This window comes from Scomber scombrus, chromosome 6 (assembly GCF_963691925.1).
Source record: "Scomber scombrus chromosome 6, fScoSco1.1, whole genome shotgun sequence".
Taxonomy (NCBI): Eukaryota; Metazoa; Chordata; class Actinopteri; order Scombriformes; family Scombridae; genus Scomber; species Scomber scombrus.
This window is the reverse complement of record NC_084975.1, coordinates 24,144,538-24,165,484: the sequence shown is the minus strand read 5'-3', so window position 1 is coordinate 24,165,484 and position 20,947 is coordinate 24,144,538. Positions and strand designations below refer to the sequence as shown.

The window sequence follows — 20,947 nt, the reverse complement described above, 5'->3', positions numbered from 1 at the left end:
GCTTGTTTGATCTCAATGTGATGGCACAATTCTGCTGTTTGGTTTTAATTATTAAATGGCAGCAAATAAGTCTCCATAAAAATATATATAAATTATTCCATATATTCACTTTTTTTCACATGCATTTAGGATTTTCTAGACCATGGTCAAATATCTAATGGGGGAAAAAACAGTTGAATTAATCCTCTCACCAAAATCAGAATTTGTGATTGATGTCATTGACGCTGTTGCACGTATTTGGGTGAAATAAAAGATTTTCCTATAATGACGTGGGCGATGCTGGTCTTTTTCCATTTGCTGCTGTGGGTGAGATTATTGCTCCCCTGTGCCCCCTCCTCTTTCTCTGTGCGGTTAAATAGCAAAGCGCGCCGCTTCTCAGGCTAGACTGCCCACTTAACATAGCGGAGGTTATTTAGATAATCCACCTGCAAGAGCTGAATACATACGGCAGAAAAACATTGTATCTTAACATGTACTCAAACAAAATCGAGGGACCACGTAGAGGAAGATCTTTTGACTCGATGAACATTGGCTTTGAGGAAAAACTGCTGAACAATGAGGTAAGAAATCCATCAATTAAAAGAAAAAGGGGGAGGGAAAGTCGCTTTCATTGCTTTGCAGCAGATGAGAACTTCAGTGTTTCTGCAGACGGTGAGGAGCTTTTCTTGCTTAATATTTTCAGGCCACTTTTTTAACAGTGATGGGGGGATTGGTCCGGGTCATCTTCATAAATAAGCCTTCACTTTGTCGTCAGCGCAGATTAATTTAAGCCGTGTTGTTGTAGTATAATTTACGTCAAAGGGTTAAGAGGGTTAAAGGGAGGGAAATACCTCAGAAATTAATGTCATAAAAGATTAATTATTGCTAAATCTGCATGGTGAACATCCTTCACTGATTTCCATGTAAAAGACATAAAAGAATAAACCGATCAACCTGCAGTGTGAGTCTCCATCACGGGACACCAACAGGAGACAGACCTCCGAGGATAAGCGAGAACTTTACAAATATATTTGTAGGAATTTAGAAAAAATTGATTGCTTTAATAGCTACCAATCCATATATTAGATAATTTTTGAAGACTTTGAGCCTCGGGTGTAGAGACTTTCTGCTTCAGGGTAGCAACATGTTAAACAAAATAGGCTCACCAACAGTAAAGAGATGTCCTAAATTTGGTCTAAATCGACGACAAAATGTTTTCCAACCTGAATTTTCTGTAGCTTTAGCAGGAAAATTAGTTTTCAAAGGCCATCCGATTGTGTCAGTGACCTTCACCTGAGACATATTAGCAGGGGTTATTTAAAACATTTTTTTTTTCAATTTTCAAATAGTTGGCTTTGTGAATAACGTAAAATTAGGTGATTCCATCTTTCAGAAGGGAAAAAAAGCTCAAATTGGTTCATTAAGCAGCCATATATAGACAGGCGCCGTAAGTGACAAACAGCTTGCAAATTTGGAAATTTCACAACCCATTGACTTGTTAGGCTATTGTGTATGTCAAAACTAATTTCAAAGCTCATATGTGATATTAATGAAGCTGATGTCCATAAAGTAAGAAACTATTTGATGACGGAAAGGTCTGCGTAAAATCGTGCCAACCTGAGCTCTGCAGTGATTACACGCTGCACAGTGTCTGACAGGATCTCAGCATGCAGGGGGCTAATAATAGGCTTCCCCGCTGTCTAAATGAGATTGCTGTAAGGCGATTCTTTGAGACAGACACAAGTTCATCTTCGTTAAACCGAGACGCAAAGTTGACCCCGGAAAGCGACTTTATCCAGTCTCCATGCACTAATGCTTTCAGGGATACTATCGACAAGGGTCCACCGAAAACTGGCCTGCCGCGGTGTCTACACAATGCTCGAAGGGCGAAATGTGGTAGGCAGCAATTGCACTGAATTTAACATATTCTTGTGAGTCCGCTCCCCTCTCCACAAGCCATTGTATCGAGTAGACAACGTGGATAAATTGTATTTCGAAAGTAGGTTGCCCGTGAAAGAAGTAAAACCTAAAAAACTAAGAATAAATCTGCAGTATGCTTTAGAAACAATGAAGTTAATCATAGCTTCTGAGTCTTTACGTGCTGTTGGCAGGTGAAAGACCTGCTAGTAAAATCTGATGCAGGATTACGCAAATATTCCCCTCCCGTGTGCGCGAGTCAACCTGAGAGTGCTGTCCGAGGTGCTGAAACTCGGGTAGTCTCTTGTAAATCTCAGTGTATATCATCTACACTACACTTTACATAATGATTGTCTATGTGCATGTAAAGAAACTATCCGAGTTTGTTTTTCAAGGTGACAGAAATATTTAGATACTTGCTCAGCCTACCGTCTCTCTGGGTTATTCTCAACCTCCCTGTATGCATGTTCTGAAGATGTTCATGGGATTCTTGGATGGCTTGACGCTCTTAAGTGATCTGACATTGTGCATCACGTCGTTAACTATCCTGAGCTAGAGTTCAATCACAGAGAAATATGTTAGAGATTAGTTTTTTTAAACTGAACACTGCATTTGAAAAAAATATTTTTCTAAATTTTGCATGTAGGCACACCCAAGTAGGTTAAAACCCACAAAACCAAAAACGCATACCTTCAAATATAAAATAAGCAATAAGGGTAGGTCCCATATGTACAGTGTTTAAGAGTTTCTGAAAGTTTGCAAGACAGTTCTCCTTTCAAACAACAACTAATTTTAGTGTCACATGTCTTAAACAAGTTTATTTCTTTGTGTGTAATGACTTCTCTATTATTAAGGTCTATACTAACAGGAAAGGTGGAATTGCCGTACATTTCTTCAGATTAAATGTAACATTATAATAAAAGTTATATGTTTTCTCATATCACCATTCCAGGAGACCAACATGGCTTGTTGGATGACCATATGTTTGTTAAATAAGTGAAAATCTAAATCAATTTTTACCATTTGCAGATAAACAAATCAACCTTTACAAAAATCGAAGAAAACACTGAGAAGAAGAATACGCCTGAGAAAGGGAGAGCAACAATAATCTTTTCCCTCAAGAATGAAGTGGGAGGACTTGTAAAGGCGCTCAAACTCTTCCAAGTATGAATGTTATTTCATTAGTTCCCATCCCTATTTATTAATGTATCAATTTGAAATCAATTAAGTCTTAACACAAGAGTAGAAAATCAGTTTTACTGCAGCTGTCATGCAGATGATAAAAATGACGTAGACAACTTAAATACTGATTCTCAATGTTTCCTGCAGGAAAATCATGTCAACCTTGTGCACATAGAGTCCAGAAAATCCAAAAGACGCAACTCCGAGTTTGAAATATTTGTGGACTGTGACAGCAACCACGAACAACTGAATGAAATCATCCAGCTGCTTCGGAAGCATGTGAACGTGGTGGATATGGAGCCTCCAGATAACTCCTGTCTACACGAGGAAGGTAAGCAAACACTTAATTAACTACTGCAGATATTGTGCATCAGATCCCCAAGACCTGATTTATAGTGGATACATTTTCTCTCTCTCTTTCTCTTCTCAGATATGTATGATGTACCTTGGTTTCCAAAGAAAATCTCTGACTTGGACAAGTGTGCTAACCGTGTCCTGATGTACGGCTCTGACTTGGATGCTGACCATCCGGTATGTAGGGACAAATTCATCTATGAAGGTTGACTGTAAAAGGAAACTCCTTGAATTCAAATCATTCTTACGTATATTTTACTCCATCAGGGTTTCAAGGACAATGTCTACCGGAAAAGGAGAAAGTACTTTGCTGATCTTGCCATGGCTTATAAACAGTAAGTTTTTGTTGTAAATTCAAATGGTTATTTTGTAAATTGGTAAAGTTTTTAATTGATACTTAAGGGATTTTTCTGTTTGTTTCAGCGGGGATCCCATTCCTCGCATAGAGTTCACAGAGGAGGAAGTGAAGACATGGGGTGTAGTGTACAGGGAGCTCAACAAGTTGTACCCGACTCACGCCTGCCGGGAATACTTGAAGAACCTGCCACTGCTGTCCAAATACTGTGAATGTCGGGAGGACAACATCCCTCAACTGGAAGATGTCTCACGCTTCCTCAGGGGTTAGTTTCATTTCCTGAAGATAGCATTCTTCTTTTGCCTAAAATTCAAAAGTGGACATGTAAATGTGATTTTTTTCAGCTTTGTAAATGTAGTGACTCACTTGCGGGCATTTAAAACTTCTTATCTTCTCAGAGCGCACTGGATTTACCATCAGGCCTGTGGCAGGTTACCTGTCCCCTCGTGACTTCCTAGCTGGTTTGGCCTTCCGTGTTTTCCACTGCACTCAGTATGTACGGCACAGCTCCGACCCCTTATACACCCCAGAGCCGTAAGTACTCTACTAACACTATATTTATAAAAGGGATGTCAATGTTCACACAAAGCTTGCTGGTTCTAATATGCTAATACGCTATACCTTCATTATGAAGGGACACATGCCATGAGCTGCTGGGTCACGTCCCGCTGCTAGCAGAGCCCAGCTTCGCCCAGTTTTCTCAGGAGATTGGTCTTGCTTCACTCGGGGCCTCAGACGACTCAGTTCAGAAACTTGCCACTGTGAGTAACACTGCTAAAGGAAAATTTAATAAAATCAAATATCAAAGATATTTTCACATTTATAAACTTGAATAATTGTCATAATCTTTTTCAAATATATTCACTCCTGTGTTACAGTGCTATTTCTTCACGGTGGAGTTTGGCCTATGCAAACAAGAAGGGCAGCTGCGAGCGTACGGGGCAGGACTGCTGTCCTCCATCAGTGAGCTTAAGGTAAAGACATTTTAACAAACTGTTCAAATCTTAGTGCAGTCTTCTTTTCTCACATATTCTACTCATGCATTGTAAAACATATGAATATAAACAGTATAAACAGTGCCTGCTCAGACACACACCGTCAATCTAAAATTTGCCAAAACCCATTAAAATAATTAAATGAAGCAAATGTTAAATCACTATATATGTTTGTATATGTTTTTCCATAATTTATCAATTTAATCCTTGAGGGTCCCTTAATGTTGATTAAATGTATGTTAAAGAGACTCAGTAATGGGATTACATGGTTTCTCTTATTGAACTGATCAAGACGATTTAATCAAGTGACCCAAATGTGTGCTACTTCTTGCATAAAATATATCGGTGCAACATCATTATTATGTTTCTCTCTTACAGCATGCACTCTCTGGTAATGCAAGGATAATGCCTTTTGACCCTAAAGTTACATCCAAACAAGAATGCATCATCACAACATTTCAGGATGTCTACTTTGTGTCAGACAGCTTTGAGGAGGCCAAAGTCAAGATGAGGTGAGCCTGAGTATTTTCAAATATTAGATTCTAGTCACATCATTTATTTAATATTTGATTTTTACAGCAGTAACTTTGCATGGAAAGTTGAAAATTATCAATAAACTATGCTGTTGTTTGATTTCCAATATATTCATTAAATTATGTTATTATGTATGTTTCAGGGAGTTTGCCAAGACCATCAAGCGTCCCTTCACAGTCCGATACAACCCCTACACCCAGAGTGTGGATGTGCTAAAAGATACTCCCAGCATTAACAGCGTCGTGGAGGAACTTCGACATGAGCTTGACATAGTCGGAGATGCTCTCAGCCGGCTGAACAAGCAGCTGGGTGTCTGACTGCCTGCTCTCCAGCTCAAGTTATCCACTAACAGTCCATCAGTGCTCGCTGTGTCATCCCCAAACACTGCTGTAGAGATACTGCTTGTGTATCACCCTTCGTCAGTACAATGAATGTGCACTGCTTTTGGCAAAAATGCTCTGTCATCCCCCTGCATGGTGTATGGCTTATACAATTTACAGAGGCACATTTGGTGTGTTTAGCCACTGATATCAGTAAATTGCACAAACCCAAAGAGCTGCTTAACCTGAGACACTGTTTTGCTTTAATCAGCTTCTGTATTGCAAACTTTCGTACCCTTTTAAAATATCCCCAGCTGTTACAAACACAGAAGTGGTTGCTCCTCCTGTTGTTAACTCTGCTGTTGTATATGATCATGTGAATTTTTTTTTTTTTTTGTAATTTGTTTCATTATTCTTCTTCACATTTAATCTTCCTCACTTCAGTGATATGTATAAAATGTACCCTGTTTGTATTATTTTGGTGTATGTATTATGTTCCTTTTTGTGTGCTGTTGAGGGAAATTATGAAAGTGAAAACCGATATTATAAGAATGATTTGGCCCATGTTCCCCAATGTATTTTATCTTACAGTGCTAATTTTGAATACCTCCTCTTGAAGTGAATATAATTGTAGTACTCCTGAAATCAAAACATTATTTTTCTACTGTAAAGAAATATATACATTATAAGTAGACTATGTATCAAACAATTGAAAACAATAAAATAAAATGTTCATTGTGTCTTCACAGCATGTCAAAAGTTACCTGTTGATTACTGTTTGGTGTCTTCATGGTGGTGATTTGGCAATGGATGACTTGCTGGAGTTGAATGATGTGCATCCTCATGGTGCTGATAGTAATGACAGTGAGAACAGTTATCTGTTATATCAGTTATATGGTCAAGTGGGAGTTACTGTGATATTAATTTGAATAATAATTATAGATGTGAGGGCCACAGAGCTAATCACCTTATCAACTAACCAACCAACTACCTTATCAGCTTAGCAAAAATCCACCTTGAAACACATTTAATTAAATGTTTCCTTAAGCTGTAAACCAGACTTTCAGGACTTTAAATGAAAGTTGGTTCATGGATGCTGAAATACACTCAGAATCATATTTATTGTTTTCACACACAAGGAATTTGTTTTGGTGTATTCATGCAAAACATTCAAAAAATAAAAAAATAATAAGTATCTATACAACTTTACAATGATGAATAAGTAAAAAAACATATTTCTATGTGAAGAGAGTCGTACAGTTTAAATAATATACTGTACAAGATATTGATTGGCGATACACACATCTTCACAGTATGAACAGAATGTGTAATGTGCAAGTGTAATGATACAAGTGTTGTTTTTATTGGAAATATACAGATAACATCCCAACGAGTTTTATTTAAATGTCATATTAGAAAATCTTCCATCAGCTGCTCTGTGTCTAATTTCCGGATCTGAATATCATTTTAGTTTTTCTGTCCAGCTCAAGGAGAAACCAATTGACAAATTACAATTACAGAATCAGAAAAGCCTTAATTTAACTTAATAATTACAGTAACTGTGTTTGTAGCAGCCTACATCTAATCCAGCATAACACAACAGTCATGCAATAAACAGTAACTTCATGGAAGTTATACAGCTAAGCTTTTTTGTAACTGTTTCAGAAAGGAGTTGATCATGCAACCTTATAGTCATTTTAGAGACTATTTGTGGCGCTGTTAAACTATTATATTGAGTTGTTTCTAAACAGTACCAATCCCATTTATGTTTATTTATTTACCATTTATTTTATTTGACTAAATATTAGAAAAGGTTTAAGATACAGTAGGTCTGTGTTCAAGGGAACATTCTGCCCATGACTTAACATCAAATGTTCAGTTTTAGAGATACTTGCTGAGCTTCAAAAACACCCAGTTAACAAGACACATGGATTAAAACTGCCTAGTATGAGTGTTATGATCAGTGTTGGAGAGTTACTAGTTACATGTAATGCTGTTACAGTGTTACGTAATTTTTTTTTTTTTTTTTTTTTGAACTTACTTTTTTATTTGACACATACAAACAAACATACATAAATTTAACAAACACCAAGGAGATGTATATTGTATAAAATTACACTTGCTTGAGATTCTTGAAAGTGAAAGTCTTTTCTTTTTTTCCATGTTGAATATTCTTTGTATATATCAGTCCGTATTCTTGTACTTGTACGTCATATTTCCATAGTCCATTTCTCCTCTCTATTCTGCCTTGATTGGCATGTTACCTTAGTAGGTGTACATCACAAGTTTAAAAAAAAAAAAACAAACAAACAAAAAAAACTCTGCAAATTGTGTGTACTTTACAGGTAAGAAAGACAAGCGTACCGATTACGTGAGCTTTGCCATTTGGAAAAACAATATTACAGATACTTATACTTTTAGAAAACAATAGTACCGAGCACGTGTACTTTACAAAATAAAACAACAACTGTACATATTACAAGTACTTATCATGTGAGAAAACAACAATACAAAGTACCAGTGTTACGTAATTTAATTACAAAATAAATGTAATTGTAATACGTTACAGTTCCTGAGAAAAAAATGTGTAATTAAATTAGTTACTTATGAAAATGTTGATGATTACATAGGAGGTTACATCTGACTTTTAAGATTTTGCCAAGGAGTGTTTTTCCCTAATTTTTAAACATTTAACATGTTACTGAAAACATACATTGCTGTTTTTAAGTCTTTGAAATCAATATTTATATATCTTGTAAATAATCATGACATCAGCTTATTTGGTGCACACATGGGCTTAAATGGTGTCACAGTACCAATTAAGTCCATGTGAGACTTTTGACTTTTTTCATAATCTTTATTTTATTCAAAAATCTACATGAACTAATGAATACATTTTCAAATGAGAGACAAATCTTCCTTTATAAATCCTGTCAGTATCCATGAAAAACACCTGAACTTAGATTTTGGTGGGTTTAATAGGAACACTTACCCTAACAGCTGGAAATATGCATTAGAAAATGTTAAAAAAGTAATGAAATATAATATATGACATTACTTAGATTAAGTGATTGAAATAGTTACATTACTCATTACATTTTAAATAGGATAACTAGTAATCTGTAACCTATTACATTTCCAAAGTAACCTTCTCAACTATCCACCCATGTGCGCAGTTGGTTAGTGTCTGTTTCACGACAGTGTCGCAAATCACACTATCGTCACTGATTGTGGCTGGCGCTCCATGGAAACGAAGTCGCTGCTGGAGTTTTGTTTACATGCGTGGGTAAGTTCATTATCTCCCTCTTTTTAAATATTAAAGTTACACGTGTGCACTCCTGTAGTTTAGCTATCTCAAACACTCACCACCAGCACGGCAGCTGCTGATGGCTAACGTTAGCTTAACGACCGGTGTTTCGGTTTAACTGGTGACCGTGTTAACTGGTGATTTTCTCATAAAAAGCCTTTGATTGTAGTTCAATCCATTTAAAATACACAATAATCTGTGTAATATCCAATCATGTATGTAAGTTAAATTGCGTCCAGAAGACTCATTCACCTCTCGAAACGTAATGTAATGTAGAAAGTCACCAGTTAACACGGTCACCAGTTAAAGCGAAACACCGACAGTCAGCCGGCGTTATGTCGAAGTCTGTCACCCCCTCGAATAATGTTCCCCTCCTGTTAAAACTGTGTGTCTCATAGCAGCACATCTTCGGGTGGAGTTAGGTTATGGTTACAGTTAGCTGGTTGGGGTAAAGGTAAGCTTGGGTTAAGGTTAAACTGGTTTTGGGGAGTTATGGAGAGAAGTGGGGACACATATAAACAGGGGAACAGACTTCAACATAACACCGGTAAAATCGGGTTAACAGAACAATACTATCGTTATTTAGTCCTGTGTGTGTTGTTCAGTTAACGTCATTTAGTGGTAAATATGTTTGCCAGGGAGCCAACAGCTACGGGCAGCTGGGGCAGGGGCATGAGGAGGACCAGTCGGTGCCCCGGCTCTCTGACACCGCTGCGCTACCACACAGGACAGTCCGGGCAGTCGGCGGCGGCGGGGGACACTCTGTGGTTGTTACCGGTAATTAAACAATTCATTAATATTCCCTAACTACACTTTCTCTTCCTCCTTTAAAAAAAAAAAAAAACAGGTTTCTGACCGCATTTGTTCAATACTGTGTCACAGTCTGACTCTGAATGTCTTCAGTAGTCTCTGGACTCTCCCTGCTGTACAAATAAGTTACTGTTGTTTTGTTAGCTCACAGTTTTTCCACTATTTACACTTGACAGCTGTAAAAAAACAAACCTATACATTTCTCTTAGCTGGACTTTTCCTAATGTGACCCACAGTATACAAAATAGGAAATAAAATGCCCCAAATTCAAAACACACCATTGAAAAACTGTGTTGTAATCTTCATATTCTATAAAATGTTCTCCCCTGGATTATAAAATAGTTATTATGAATGTCTTCTTTTCCCCATAAATAAATACGATCACTCTGTTTGCTATCTGACAGCTTCATTAAGGATTAATCAAACATTTATTAATGAGTGATGGGGAATTTATGGTGTAGAGGATAGTTATGAGTTAGAATATGAACAGTATGTAATGGTTAAATCAACAGTCAGGTGCATACATTAACTTTGAAGCATGTTTTTCTTACCATAATTATTCCAGTGTTTCCCACAGAGCTTTGAGAGACTATGGTGGTTGGATCTCAGTCTGACCCTATAGAGGGGTCCGGCCCCCCTGGAAGAAAATGTTGTACATTTTTAAGTCAAATGCATCATTCTGATGCACTCTGAGAGCAAATTTATTATGTCATATCTATAAAATAAATTGTGCTCAAAACAATTTAGTGTCTTTCTACATTGTTTCAAGTTTGCGTTGTGTTTCCTCAAATAACTAAACTACAAATTAGCAGCACAAATTAGACTATGGCAGGCCGCCACAGTCTATATAATTAATGGGAAATACTAAAATACTTCACTCAACAATATAATAACCCAAATGATTGTGGTGCATTTTGTGTTGAACAGAGAACAGAGAGGTGTTTGTGTGCGGACAGAATAACAAAGGCCAGCTGGGACTCGGCCACACCGCAGACCTCTCAACTTTGCAACTCTGCCCTGGCCTGAAACAGAGGGTCACAAATGTCGCCTGTGGTTGGGATTTTACTCTTCTTCTCACTGGTGAGCAGTGAGCTACATTTCATAACCAGGAAATGATACTCTGTTTTTACACGTGCACCTGGATGCACTTGGTGATGGATAGGATAGGATTACATCTTATTTGTCCTTGGAGGAAAAAATTGGATATCATAGCTGTTAAAAATAAGGCAGGAAAGAAATGGAAATACACAAGGAATAACTAAATACATGTAAGAATATAGTTAGTTTTTTATGGACACAAATAGATAAAACATTTGGGTCCAAACAATATGCAAAAAGTCATATACATATATATTTATATATAATAAACCAATTGATATTAAAAGGTAATACAAATAAATCCCATCAGTCAAACTTCTACAATTTACACAGTTGGTTAGTGATGGATTATTAATACATTATAGGGTGAACAGTGGGTGAAGTGCTTGTAACTGTTAGATGTAGACAAGAATGTACAGTAGATGGCAGTAAATTGAAAAAAGCACCAGTTCTCACAACCCTCCACACACTAATGCAGCATGCATGTCACGTGGGAATCACTATAATTACCAGTCTACTTTTAAATACCATTCATGTCAAGATTCAGTTTTTAATTATGACTGGGACCTTTTACGAAAGTGACAATATATCCATCTTTGCATTTAAATATACAGAGGTGCCTGAAATAGCAAAAGAACAAAAACGAATCACTCACATCAGTCAAGTCCAGTTATAGAGCTTTATCATCAGGGCACAGTAATGCAACCAGCTCTGCAGTAATGGAAGTGTTGTGAGTTGTCTGATGACAAGAGATTAGATCTTTATTGTCATTGCAAGTATACAACGAAACTCCATTTGAGCAGTCCAATGCAGCATAGAAAAATAGAAGGAGATATAAGATATATACACATAACACTAATACACACACACACACACACACACACACACATACACACACACACACACACACACACACACACACACGAGCCAAGCACATCCCACCCATACCTATGACCACATACAAATTCATACCCATACCCATACAACTTAAAATATGGTCTAAAATATCAATAAATAAATAAGGGGCAAGAGACATGACAGTATTCACTGTTCATTATTGCGCAGGGCTTGCATGTCATAAATATGAGACTATTTCCATCATTCAGGATGTGAAAGGGACATTAAACTCACATTCAGGGCTGTCCTTAAAACCTGTGATGAGCTGGAAGTCTTTCATGCAGACTGGTTTTACCTTTAAGGCCACAACATCTGCAAATCTGCAATGTTGTTATTGTAATTATTGTGGATGTTTTGGGTTTGTTATGTACATTGGTATCTACTGAATGACACATGAAAACTGCTTTATTTATTTATTTGTTTATTTATTTATACTTTTGTTTTTCCCTTTTGGTTTGTCATCAGTTCTGGTGGAGATGAACAACAAGGAATGGGGCCATGTGATTGTTTGCTTTGTTTGTACATGTGTGTTTGAGTTCAGTGACGGAAATAAACTAAACTAAGTATTCTTAGCACAGTGACTGTAAAAATGGGAAGCCTAGATCTACCCTCTACCCATTCAAAAGTGTACTATTTCACTATGTTTTATTTATGGTTATGTTATGAATATTTCTTGTCTTTTTATGTCACACTGACAGATTGTGGTAAATTATTGGCATGTGGTTCCAATGCATTTGGCCAGCTGGGTGTTGGACAGACAGTGACACACTCTGCAGATCTACTGGTTATTGAAGTGAGTACTTGGTTAAACACAGTACGGCCACTCTAATGTTTCCATGTCTTTTTGTAATAAATCATTAGTGATCAAAATTACTGCACACCAATTTTACATCATGTTCAGTTTCTTTGAAGCAGATGTCTTTGTGTGTTTGTTTTCAGAGTCTGAAGGAGCCAGTGGTTAGTGTAGCAGCAGGACTCAGACACTCACTAGCTGTTACTGGTAAGTTTGCATTATTAAGTGTCCTCAGAATGATTTCATCTGACAGTCAATCCACACGTCCTAATTTTCTGTTCTGCCTTCAGATGCAGGCTGTGTATACCAGTGGGGAACAGGTCTTTTCAGTCACGCCAAGAGAGCACTCAGTCCTCACCCTGTCCCATCACACCTCAGCTCTAAGATGCCTGCTCTGGTACCAGGTAAGTGGAACCTTATCAAACTTTATTTGTATAGCACTTTTCATACATTGCGATGTAACACAAAGTGCTTTACATATTCAGAACAAACAAACAAACAAACTGAGATGTTAGGAGTATGATTGTGACAAGCCCTGATGACTTTTATTGGCCCCTCCTGAACATTTCTTTGTTGTTAGTTATTGTTTTACTTTCCTAATCTCAACAAATCTTCATTTATTATTTTTATTTTATTTTTTATGTGCAAATAAACTAAATTAAACTAAACTAAACTAGGAGTAAAAGAGTTAAAGGAAAGAGTTAAGAGTTATTGACATAAGTGGATTTATGCCAATGTATAACTGAGATGAGATTTTTGTGTTGCAGGTCTGGATCAGAAGACATCACACATTGTAACTGCTGGCTCAACACACTGTGTGTGCCTCACAGGTATTACACCAGCACACAACAGTTATAGTGCACCGTTCATGTTGTATTTGATTTTGTATGAGTTTCAGCCACTGACTTAAAAAAATATTCAGATCAACCTATTTGTTGCTGAAGGGATATGTTGGTTATCTTTGGGCCAGATGCAAGAAACACTCGTATGCACAGATTTGTTCGTAACTCACTCGTACAAGTGATTTACAAGAATTGATCACATTCACCAATTTTCAGTATTCAGGATTTTCTTTTAGGTACAAACAAAATTTACGAGTGGTGCAGACCTGTGGTGCCAGTAACATAAAACCAACCTGTCGTTCTCCAAAGTAATACAACATGTCTTGTTGCTGTTTAACTGTCAAATGGCAGTGTGCGACCGATATCATGTCTTTTGGGGGAACTCACATTTTTTGTGTGGGGAAGCACTGGCAGAGGACTGACATCGTATAGATAGGCTACATATGATAATCAATTAATTTATCATGTTTACAAAGGTCATTTACGACTGTTTCCTGGTGATACGAGTGTTTGGTGAATCCGATGTGTCTCACTCACGAAAGGTAAGAGAAATTTAACTCAAAAATATGAACATGTTCTTGCATCTGGCCCATTGTAGGCTCCAGATTTTTGCACTTGCAGAAGATTATTAACACAGGCAACAAATTTAGCAGCAGATCATTGAATTTAGCAGCCTAAAGAAAAAAAAGAGATTTGTACTTGATTTAGCTTTGTGATTTTGGTTACCGGTATTTTAGCAACTGATATGCACCAGAAACAATAAGAAACAAGCTCCCCAGAGTGCCCTCCAAAATAAACAGGGCTGGAAATTCCTTGCTTAGAATAAAAATCCAGTTTGTATTTATGTCTGAGAAGCGTATAAACTCACTGAATTGCAATTAAAATATACTACATAGGCTACAATTTAAAATCAGATATGTGTTGTATTTTGAATAGCTCTTCCCTGGAAGCGTATCACTTGTACCAGTGAGTTTTCTTCCACATCATGTTCATACATAACGTGAGGCCTCCAGTCAGTCTCGTAATCAGTGGACCAGCACCACTCAATTACAGCTCTGCCTTTCTGTTGTGTTGGATGAAGAGTAATGTCACTCCTGTCGTATGTGCAGCAGACGGTGATTTGTTTCTGTGGGGAAGCAACAAGCACAGCCAGCTTACCACCACAGAGCCCTTCTTATCCTCTCCCACTCTGCTGAAGCGCTCACTACTGGGTGGAGAGAAAGTTAAAAATGTGTGGAGCGGCTGGACTCACATTGTTGCCCAAACAGGTGAGGCACAATAACACGTAATGTGTCTGATGCTCACCGGGTTGACAGGATAGTTGCCATAACTGAACAAGTTAATCCTTTTCAGAAAGCGGGAGAGTGTTCACATGGGGCAGAGGAAATTATGGACAGCTGGGCCGACCAACGTCAACTAGCTCGAACCCAGAGCGGCCTTCGGCAGAAGGTGGCAAGCAGGAGGTTTACCTCCCTGCAGACGTTAAAGCCCTCTGTGGAGCAACTCAGGTGAGACATATAAAATATCAACAATGACAAAATATCTCTTAGGTTTAATTTTGGTGTTGCTGATAGTATACTTTATGGTTCTTATTATTGTGGTAGATAATCTCAGTCAGTCCAGCAGGGGGAGGCAGACATCCACAAATGAAAAAGGTATCTTAAGGTTTAGTGTGAGGTGAAGCACAGTGCCACTGAGTGAGAGCCAGGCTCACTGGGAGTTGGTTCTCTTATGATGGAAGATTTAAGAACCATGTAAAGTGCACACACTCACTGCCGTTATCATCCACAAGGGAGGGAACCATTTACATGCAGTGAAGGCAGAGGTCTCGTCTCCTATAAGGGCAATTATGTATGAGCTTCATGGGATTGCTGCAGTTAACCTGCAGTCTAAATGGCAGCAGCATGGTGGGAGATCATTGCCAATAAAGTGGATGTCAGGGACGGGCAAGGGCAAGCTAGGGATCATTCCTCCAATGCACACAGATCATTGCAGCAGTGCTGGCTTCATGTCAAGGCATCAAGCTAAAGGCAAGATGGATTAGCTGAGTAGACTATGAATCTCTCAGTGCACCATACCATGTTAGTCCTCCTAGCACTGTACATATACACCCACAGAGTCAATATTTGGCAAAATGTCACCTTTGTATGAGGCATATGAACATTACTGGAGTAATAAATTACAACCTGTCACTGCTTTAGGAATCATTAGGTGCACTTCTATTCATGGCTTGCCACAGCTGTATGCTTTATCAAATCTATGAAAAGGAGAATAAGCAGTCCAAACTCTGTTAGCAAGAATACAATTCAGTAACTTTTATTGATAGTATAAAAGCTATCACAATCTAAAGAGGCATCTAGAGAGCTCTGTCTTATGTTTCTGCTCTTGTTGAGCTTTTTAGGTTTCTGGATCAGCATTTGAATGTGTCCCCTCCATTCCTGCAGCAGTTGGGGGGGGGGGGGGGACTATAATAAAGGGTCATTAAATTATAAAAGGTTTTAGGCAGCAGAGTCACAGCACACAGCCATCCTGAGCCGGTAGAATTAGCTCCTCCAGACAATCCAGCAGTATTTGAATTAGCTTTTATGAAAGATCTGACTTTTCCGTTACAGTTTTCTGCTTTTCTTTCTGATGATGCACTGTGGAGGGAGCGTTTCATGAATTTACAGATGAGATCATCACTCATGTTGTTTGCAGTTTTAAATAAAAGCAGAATCACTACAACTTGGCACATATTGTTTTATTTCAGTTTCGGAGCAAGTTCAATTACAAGATGTCCCAGTGTCCATGTTGGCTTAAACAATCTTTAGGTTTAACATCCTAAAATCTTCTTTCAGCAAGCATGTTAAACACTTTTTGAATCTTCTTCTCTGCAGATTGCATGTGGATCTGAACATAACCTCGCCATTTTAGGTGAGTGTATTATCTCAAAAAAGTCTGATATTTTCTTGGCCTTGCAGCTTATTTTCCTTATGGAAGCCATGTTTTCTATATCATCACCTGTATTGCTGTGAGGGAAAAGATAATCATAAAAGTCTGACAACATAATACACAACTGCACTAGAAAGATGCAATGAAGAAAAGAGGTTTCTGAAAAATCGAGCAAAAATACTTTGAACCTATTGGTTTCAATAAGTACAAGTGACTGAAACAAGAGACACAACTTCTGGCCTGACACGTGAATACACACAGGTGAGGCTAAACCTTTTCAAGTCATCCTCCTCGCTGTTCAAAATAATTAGTTAGGGAACTGTCTTACACTTTACAGTTAAGTATCAGTGTGAAATAATAATCCGTCTGGTAATGCTGCAGAGGATTTCTGAGGTTAGCTCATTGCTTTGTGGCCTTTGCATCAGGAAGTAATTAGCAAGGATAGATGGGTATCATTGACAGAAGCAATTACCCGAACAGGCCTGTAAAAGGAGCTGAATTATCCACACACAGATTTACAGGCATGTTTTTCCAGTTGAATGTTTGGAGAGCAGTCTTCCTTTATCCACATTAGAGCAGCACAGTCAAACATATCGCTGAAAGAATAATTAACAAACAGACCTGTGTTTATTTTTGATTCAGATTTACAGAGATAATGTGTGCTTTTATTCTTTTCATGCTTTCTAAAAGTCTCCTGCTTTCCCATAGTCACTAAGTAGCACTATAAAACATTTTAGGTGAAATCTTTTGCATTAAATTTTGAACACTGACCCAGTTTTTTACATCAGCATGAATATAAATACCGCAGATGAACATGAAAACACAAGCATAGAGTTCAAATAGAGAGGAAAGGCTGAACAATGCTGATATTTCTTAAAGCAAATGGCCGTCCACTTAATGTTCTGACCAATGTAAAAAGTCAACGGGACATGCCATTAAAGTTAGGAAACTGTTTTCGCAGACTGTCCGTCATAATGACAGCTCTCACAAAGCACTGTTGTTTGCTTTCAGAAGTTCAGTTATGAGATGAGAAAGCAGAGCGAGTAAAGGATATGCTCGTGTGAACCTCCTGCACCTCGCTCCTCTGCTATGCTCCCCTCTTTTCCTCCTCTTGTCTTGAGCGCAGTGGCTGGAGCAATGAAATAGCAAAACAGGATTGGAAGCAGAGACCTGAGTGCTGCTATTTTTGGTGCTGAAGTAGGTCAGGCGGAAAGGAACGGAGAGCATTGCATGCTGCTTATGATATCTGTTGCCTGTTCAACCCTTGGCCATTTGCACCTGAGGAAGTGCTTCTCATGTATGAAATTCATCATCGGGGGTCAGAAGTGGGAGATAGGCCATAGGCGCTGTTGGCACAGCTCATCCAATCTGAGGAAAGATTTTTGTTAATTTGAACATTTTAAACTTAACGGGAATGTATTAGGACAAACACCTCACTCAATCTTTTTTCACTTGCACCTAAAGTGTGATGTAAGTCAACCTAAAAAATTAAAAAAGTGGCCTTCTGCAGATTGTGTAACTCTGGTATTGTTAATTAGGTGTGAAATTTAAAACCATTAAATGTAAAACACAGTGACAGGATTTATTCACAAGGAAATAGCTGTTTGAGTGTCTTGATTTGTATCCTTTTATTGTGCAAAAATATTGTGCAGTCACTTAGTTGCCATGGAAACACTGATGTGCTGTACTCAGTCAGTGAGTCCATGAATTAAGCACGGCACCAAAATAAGGCTTTTTTACCCAAAGAACAAAATGATTCAACGCATTAAGTTCACTTATGAATAATAATCAGCATGTTTAGTGAATAACCTTCATCAAGGAAGGCAAATAGTCAGTTAGAAACACATGCATTATCTTAAAGACCCGGCTACTTGTCTGTAATGCATAAGCCATAGCTGGCAGAGTGTCACACTGACATAAGCTGCTGGCATGATATCTTGGTCCTTTAACTGGCAACAGGGCATGTGTCTGTTGACAAATCCACATCTTTGATACACGCCGATTTTCAGAGACGAGCTAAAAAAAGACGAAAGACAAAGAAATCCCCCTCTATGAAATAAATGAAAAGACATGGCATGAAAGACACACAACTGCAGGATGGGGAAAGCTTGAAGATGTGTTACCCTTGAGAAAGCAAGCTCGCTTCTGTTGCCATGGCAATGGAGCCTATTAGGTAACTGTGTTGCCATGGCACGTGTCTCCTCGGTGATGCAGACCTGACCACACCCACCAACAAGCTAACCAGCTGTGAAGTGCAGAGAGGCTTTATTACTGCCTGACTGTCGGTGTTGGGAGCAGAGGGGCTGTGCGTGTGTGTGTGTGTGTGTTTGTGTGAGAGAGAGAAAGAGAGCTTGTGTGCTTTCTGTTTTGGGAGAGGAGGTAAATGTTTTATCTTTTGTCTCCAGGCTGCTAATTTTAGCTTACATGTTATAGTGCGGCAGACCCGTCTCTGTTCTGTCAGCTCCATTGACCCCTGACCCCTCTCCTTTTCAGGGGGGTGTCTCCTCTCCTGGGGCTGGAACGAACACGGCATGTGTGGAGACGGTTCAGAGACCGATGTCTTTGAACCGCAGCTCATTTCCGGTCTCAGACCTCTTGTCATTGGCTGCGGGGCTGGACACTCTATGGCTGTGTGTGCTGCGACGACTGGCTCAAGACAAAACTCTGCACCGACGCCACTGCAGTAACATCGGAGCAGGATCATTTTATTCAGCATGTGACAATCAGAGACTGCCGGTTAATTCCAAAAAAGGACTTTGCAAGTAAACACATGTCTGACTGTTTTACAGTTGGTTTGTCACAGCTTTGCAAATCCTATATGTGATTATTTTAAGTGCCTTCAGACAACGTACAGCACTTCAGCAACGTTCACCTCCTGATAGGCCTCCTGAGCCCTTTCAACAGTTAAGTGGTGAAAGCATGTCTGACTTCACACTGCACTCGTCATAAATACTGTTGTGTGGATGGACACAGGCTGAATTATGTTTCATTGTGGACAGCGGCCATCATTTCTGTGACCATACCGTCAGTTTGATGGACGTGATTGGTGGTGGGGCGGAGGGGGGGCTTTTGCAGGATATGGCCATGTCTATGGCTTCTGGTTCACCTGCCATGTTTGTCTTCCTGCATGCAGCCGTAAAGGGTCATATGAGAGATGGGCTAGAGTGGTGCTATAGCTCCATCTTCCCATGTCAGCAGTTTTATTGCAGTGATCTTGAGTGTCAGTAGGCAGTCAATCTCTGATCCACACCTTCATACTGAAAATATCATGATTTACCTTTTACACATAAAGTGCATTATTTTTTTCTTTGTCCACCACTTATTTGTATTCTTGTCAGTCTGTGACGTATTCTTTGAGGCTGTGTTTGTCTTATTGGCACCCTCTTCATACTTTATACTTCATTAATCCCTCTTGGGGGAAATTAGTCAGCTGCATTTGACCCATCTTATATATTAATAAGTAGTGGGCATCCGCAGTGCAGCATCCAGGCACCAACTGCAGGTCTGAAGCCAACGCTGTGGTCAAGAACATTGGCAGGACTCTGAATGGCTCATGTATGATATAATTGCATTATATTTATTTTTCTTTTCATTTAGAAGTTCTTCATTTATCATAAATTTATGCAAACTAAATATGGAAAACGTATCACTGAAATTATGCACTGAGATTTAAATTAATATGCTTTTACCTGGATTAGTTTGAAAAAATTAAATAAATCAACACTCGCTGAAAAATGATCATTTCTGTGTTTTTTTTATTTATCACTATTTATTGTACAAGCCTGAACTGTATTGGTCAGAAAAGACACAAAAAAATCCCTAAACAACAAACCAATCAAAACGATCACTGAACACCTTATCGAGATAACTAACCACAAAATGCATGGTGTTCGAAACACACAATCTGAAGTCTCATTAAACGGCACACATTGGTTGCCTCCTGGTTGTTATTTATTCCGTTTAATGCTAACAGCTGCTGTTTTTGTATTCCATGTTGGACATTGACCAGCACACTGTCCCCCCCCATTTGTGCTCAGCTCTATTGTTAGATCCAGATATACTGTATCTGAATGCACAAAGATCTTAGCAGGTTGTTGGCAGTGTGTTTGCAGTTGTTTGGTAAAAAAGTTGGTCCCCTTTTCACTAACTTTTCCACACAAACAATGAATAAAGCCATTCTTTGAACCTGATGGCTGTCCTTTAATCAAGTATGCTCATTGCCTGCGTTTAGATGCTGATCCATACGGGGAGTCCTTATTGTATCTGTGTGCTTTTTTGAGTACTGAACTGATGCCTGTTTTCATTAGCTGGTGAGTGATGGCTAATTTAAAATGAAATGTTCATGTTGGTTAAGCTATACTCCTGAATGGTAAGAAGAAATTGCATAACAGAGGCACTTTTCCAGTATGATGTGTATAATGTTTTGGCATTGGTTAGTATTACATGCTAATATACCAATTTGCATGTGTGCAGAAAAAAGATAATATGCCAATTCTACATGATTGTCAATTAAAAATGTACTACATAAAAACTACAATGTCCGAGCTGTGATATGAGTTAAGGTATATTATAAATAAACTGTCCTTTTTAGTTAAAGCACAGATGCATATAAAAGACATATCAACATTCAGTT

General features: G+C 38.4%; 2 protein-coding genes across 2 annotated transcripts; both read left to right on the top strand.

Moving 5' to 3' along the window:
* Window positions 1-470: 470 nt before the first annotated feature.
* tph1a (tryptophan hydroxylase 1 (tryptophan 5-monooxygenase) a) lies at window positions 471-5,633 on the top strand. The gene is made up of 11 exons (XM_062421205.1): window positions 471-560; window positions 2,926-3,060; window positions 3,226-3,409; window positions 3,509-3,609; window positions 3,700-3,767; window positions 3,856-4,052; window positions 4,186-4,321; window positions 4,422-4,548; window positions 4,666-4,761; window positions 5,161-5,294; window positions 5,459-5,633. The coding sequence occupies exons 1-11, from the start codon at window positions 471-473 to the stop codon at window positions 5,631-5,633; spliced, it is 1,443 nt and encodes a 480-aa protein (XP_062277189.1).
* A 3,247-nt stretch (window positions 5,634-8,880) lies between these two features.
* Window positions 8,881-20,669, top strand: sergef (secretion regulating guanine nucleotide exchange factor). The gene is made up of 11 exons (XM_062421207.1): window positions 8,881-8,922; window positions 9,582-9,720; window positions 10,681-10,833; window positions 12,447-12,541; window positions 12,688-12,748; window positions 12,832-12,945; window positions 13,309-13,371; window positions 14,493-14,651; window positions 14,737-14,891; window positions 16,260-16,296; window positions 18,808-20,669. Exons 1-11 carry the CDS (start codon window positions 8,881-8,883, stop codon window positions 18,999-19,001), a joined length of 1,212 nt encoding a protein of 403 aa, XP_062277191.1. The 3' UTR covers window positions 19,002-20,669.
* Window positions 20,670-20,947: the final 278 nt, after the last annotated feature.

What these genes read in the sequence shown, in the direction of transcription:
- tph1a (XM_062421205.1), top strand. Translation starts at nt 471, where the DNA reads ATGTACTCAAACAAAATCGAGGGACCACGTAGAGGAAGATCTTTTGAC. An exon ending in AGGCGCTCAAACTCTTCCAA is followed by an intron (nt 3,061 to 3,225) that starts GTATGAATGTTA and finishes TGTTTCCTGCAG; the next exon opens with GAAAATCATGTCAACCTTGT. An exon ending in TGTCTCACGCTTCCTCAGGG is followed by an intron (nt 4,053 to 4,185) that starts GTTAGTTTCATT and finishes TTATCTTCTCAG; the next exon opens with AGCGCACTGGATTTACCATC.
- sergef (XM_062421207.1), top strand. Translation starts at nt 8,881, where the DNA reads ATGGAAACGAAGTCGCTGCTGGAGTTTTGTTTACATGCGTGG. An exon ending in AGTTTTGTTTACATGCGTGG is followed by an intron (nt 8,923 to 9,581) that starts GTAAGTTCATTA and finishes TATGTTTGCCAG; the next exon opens with GGAGCCAACAGCTACGGGCA. An exon ending in TTTTACTCTTCTTCTCACTG is followed by an intron (nt 10,834 to 12,446) that starts GTGAGCAGTGAG and finishes TCACACTGACAG; the next exon opens with ATTGTGGTAAATTATTGGCA.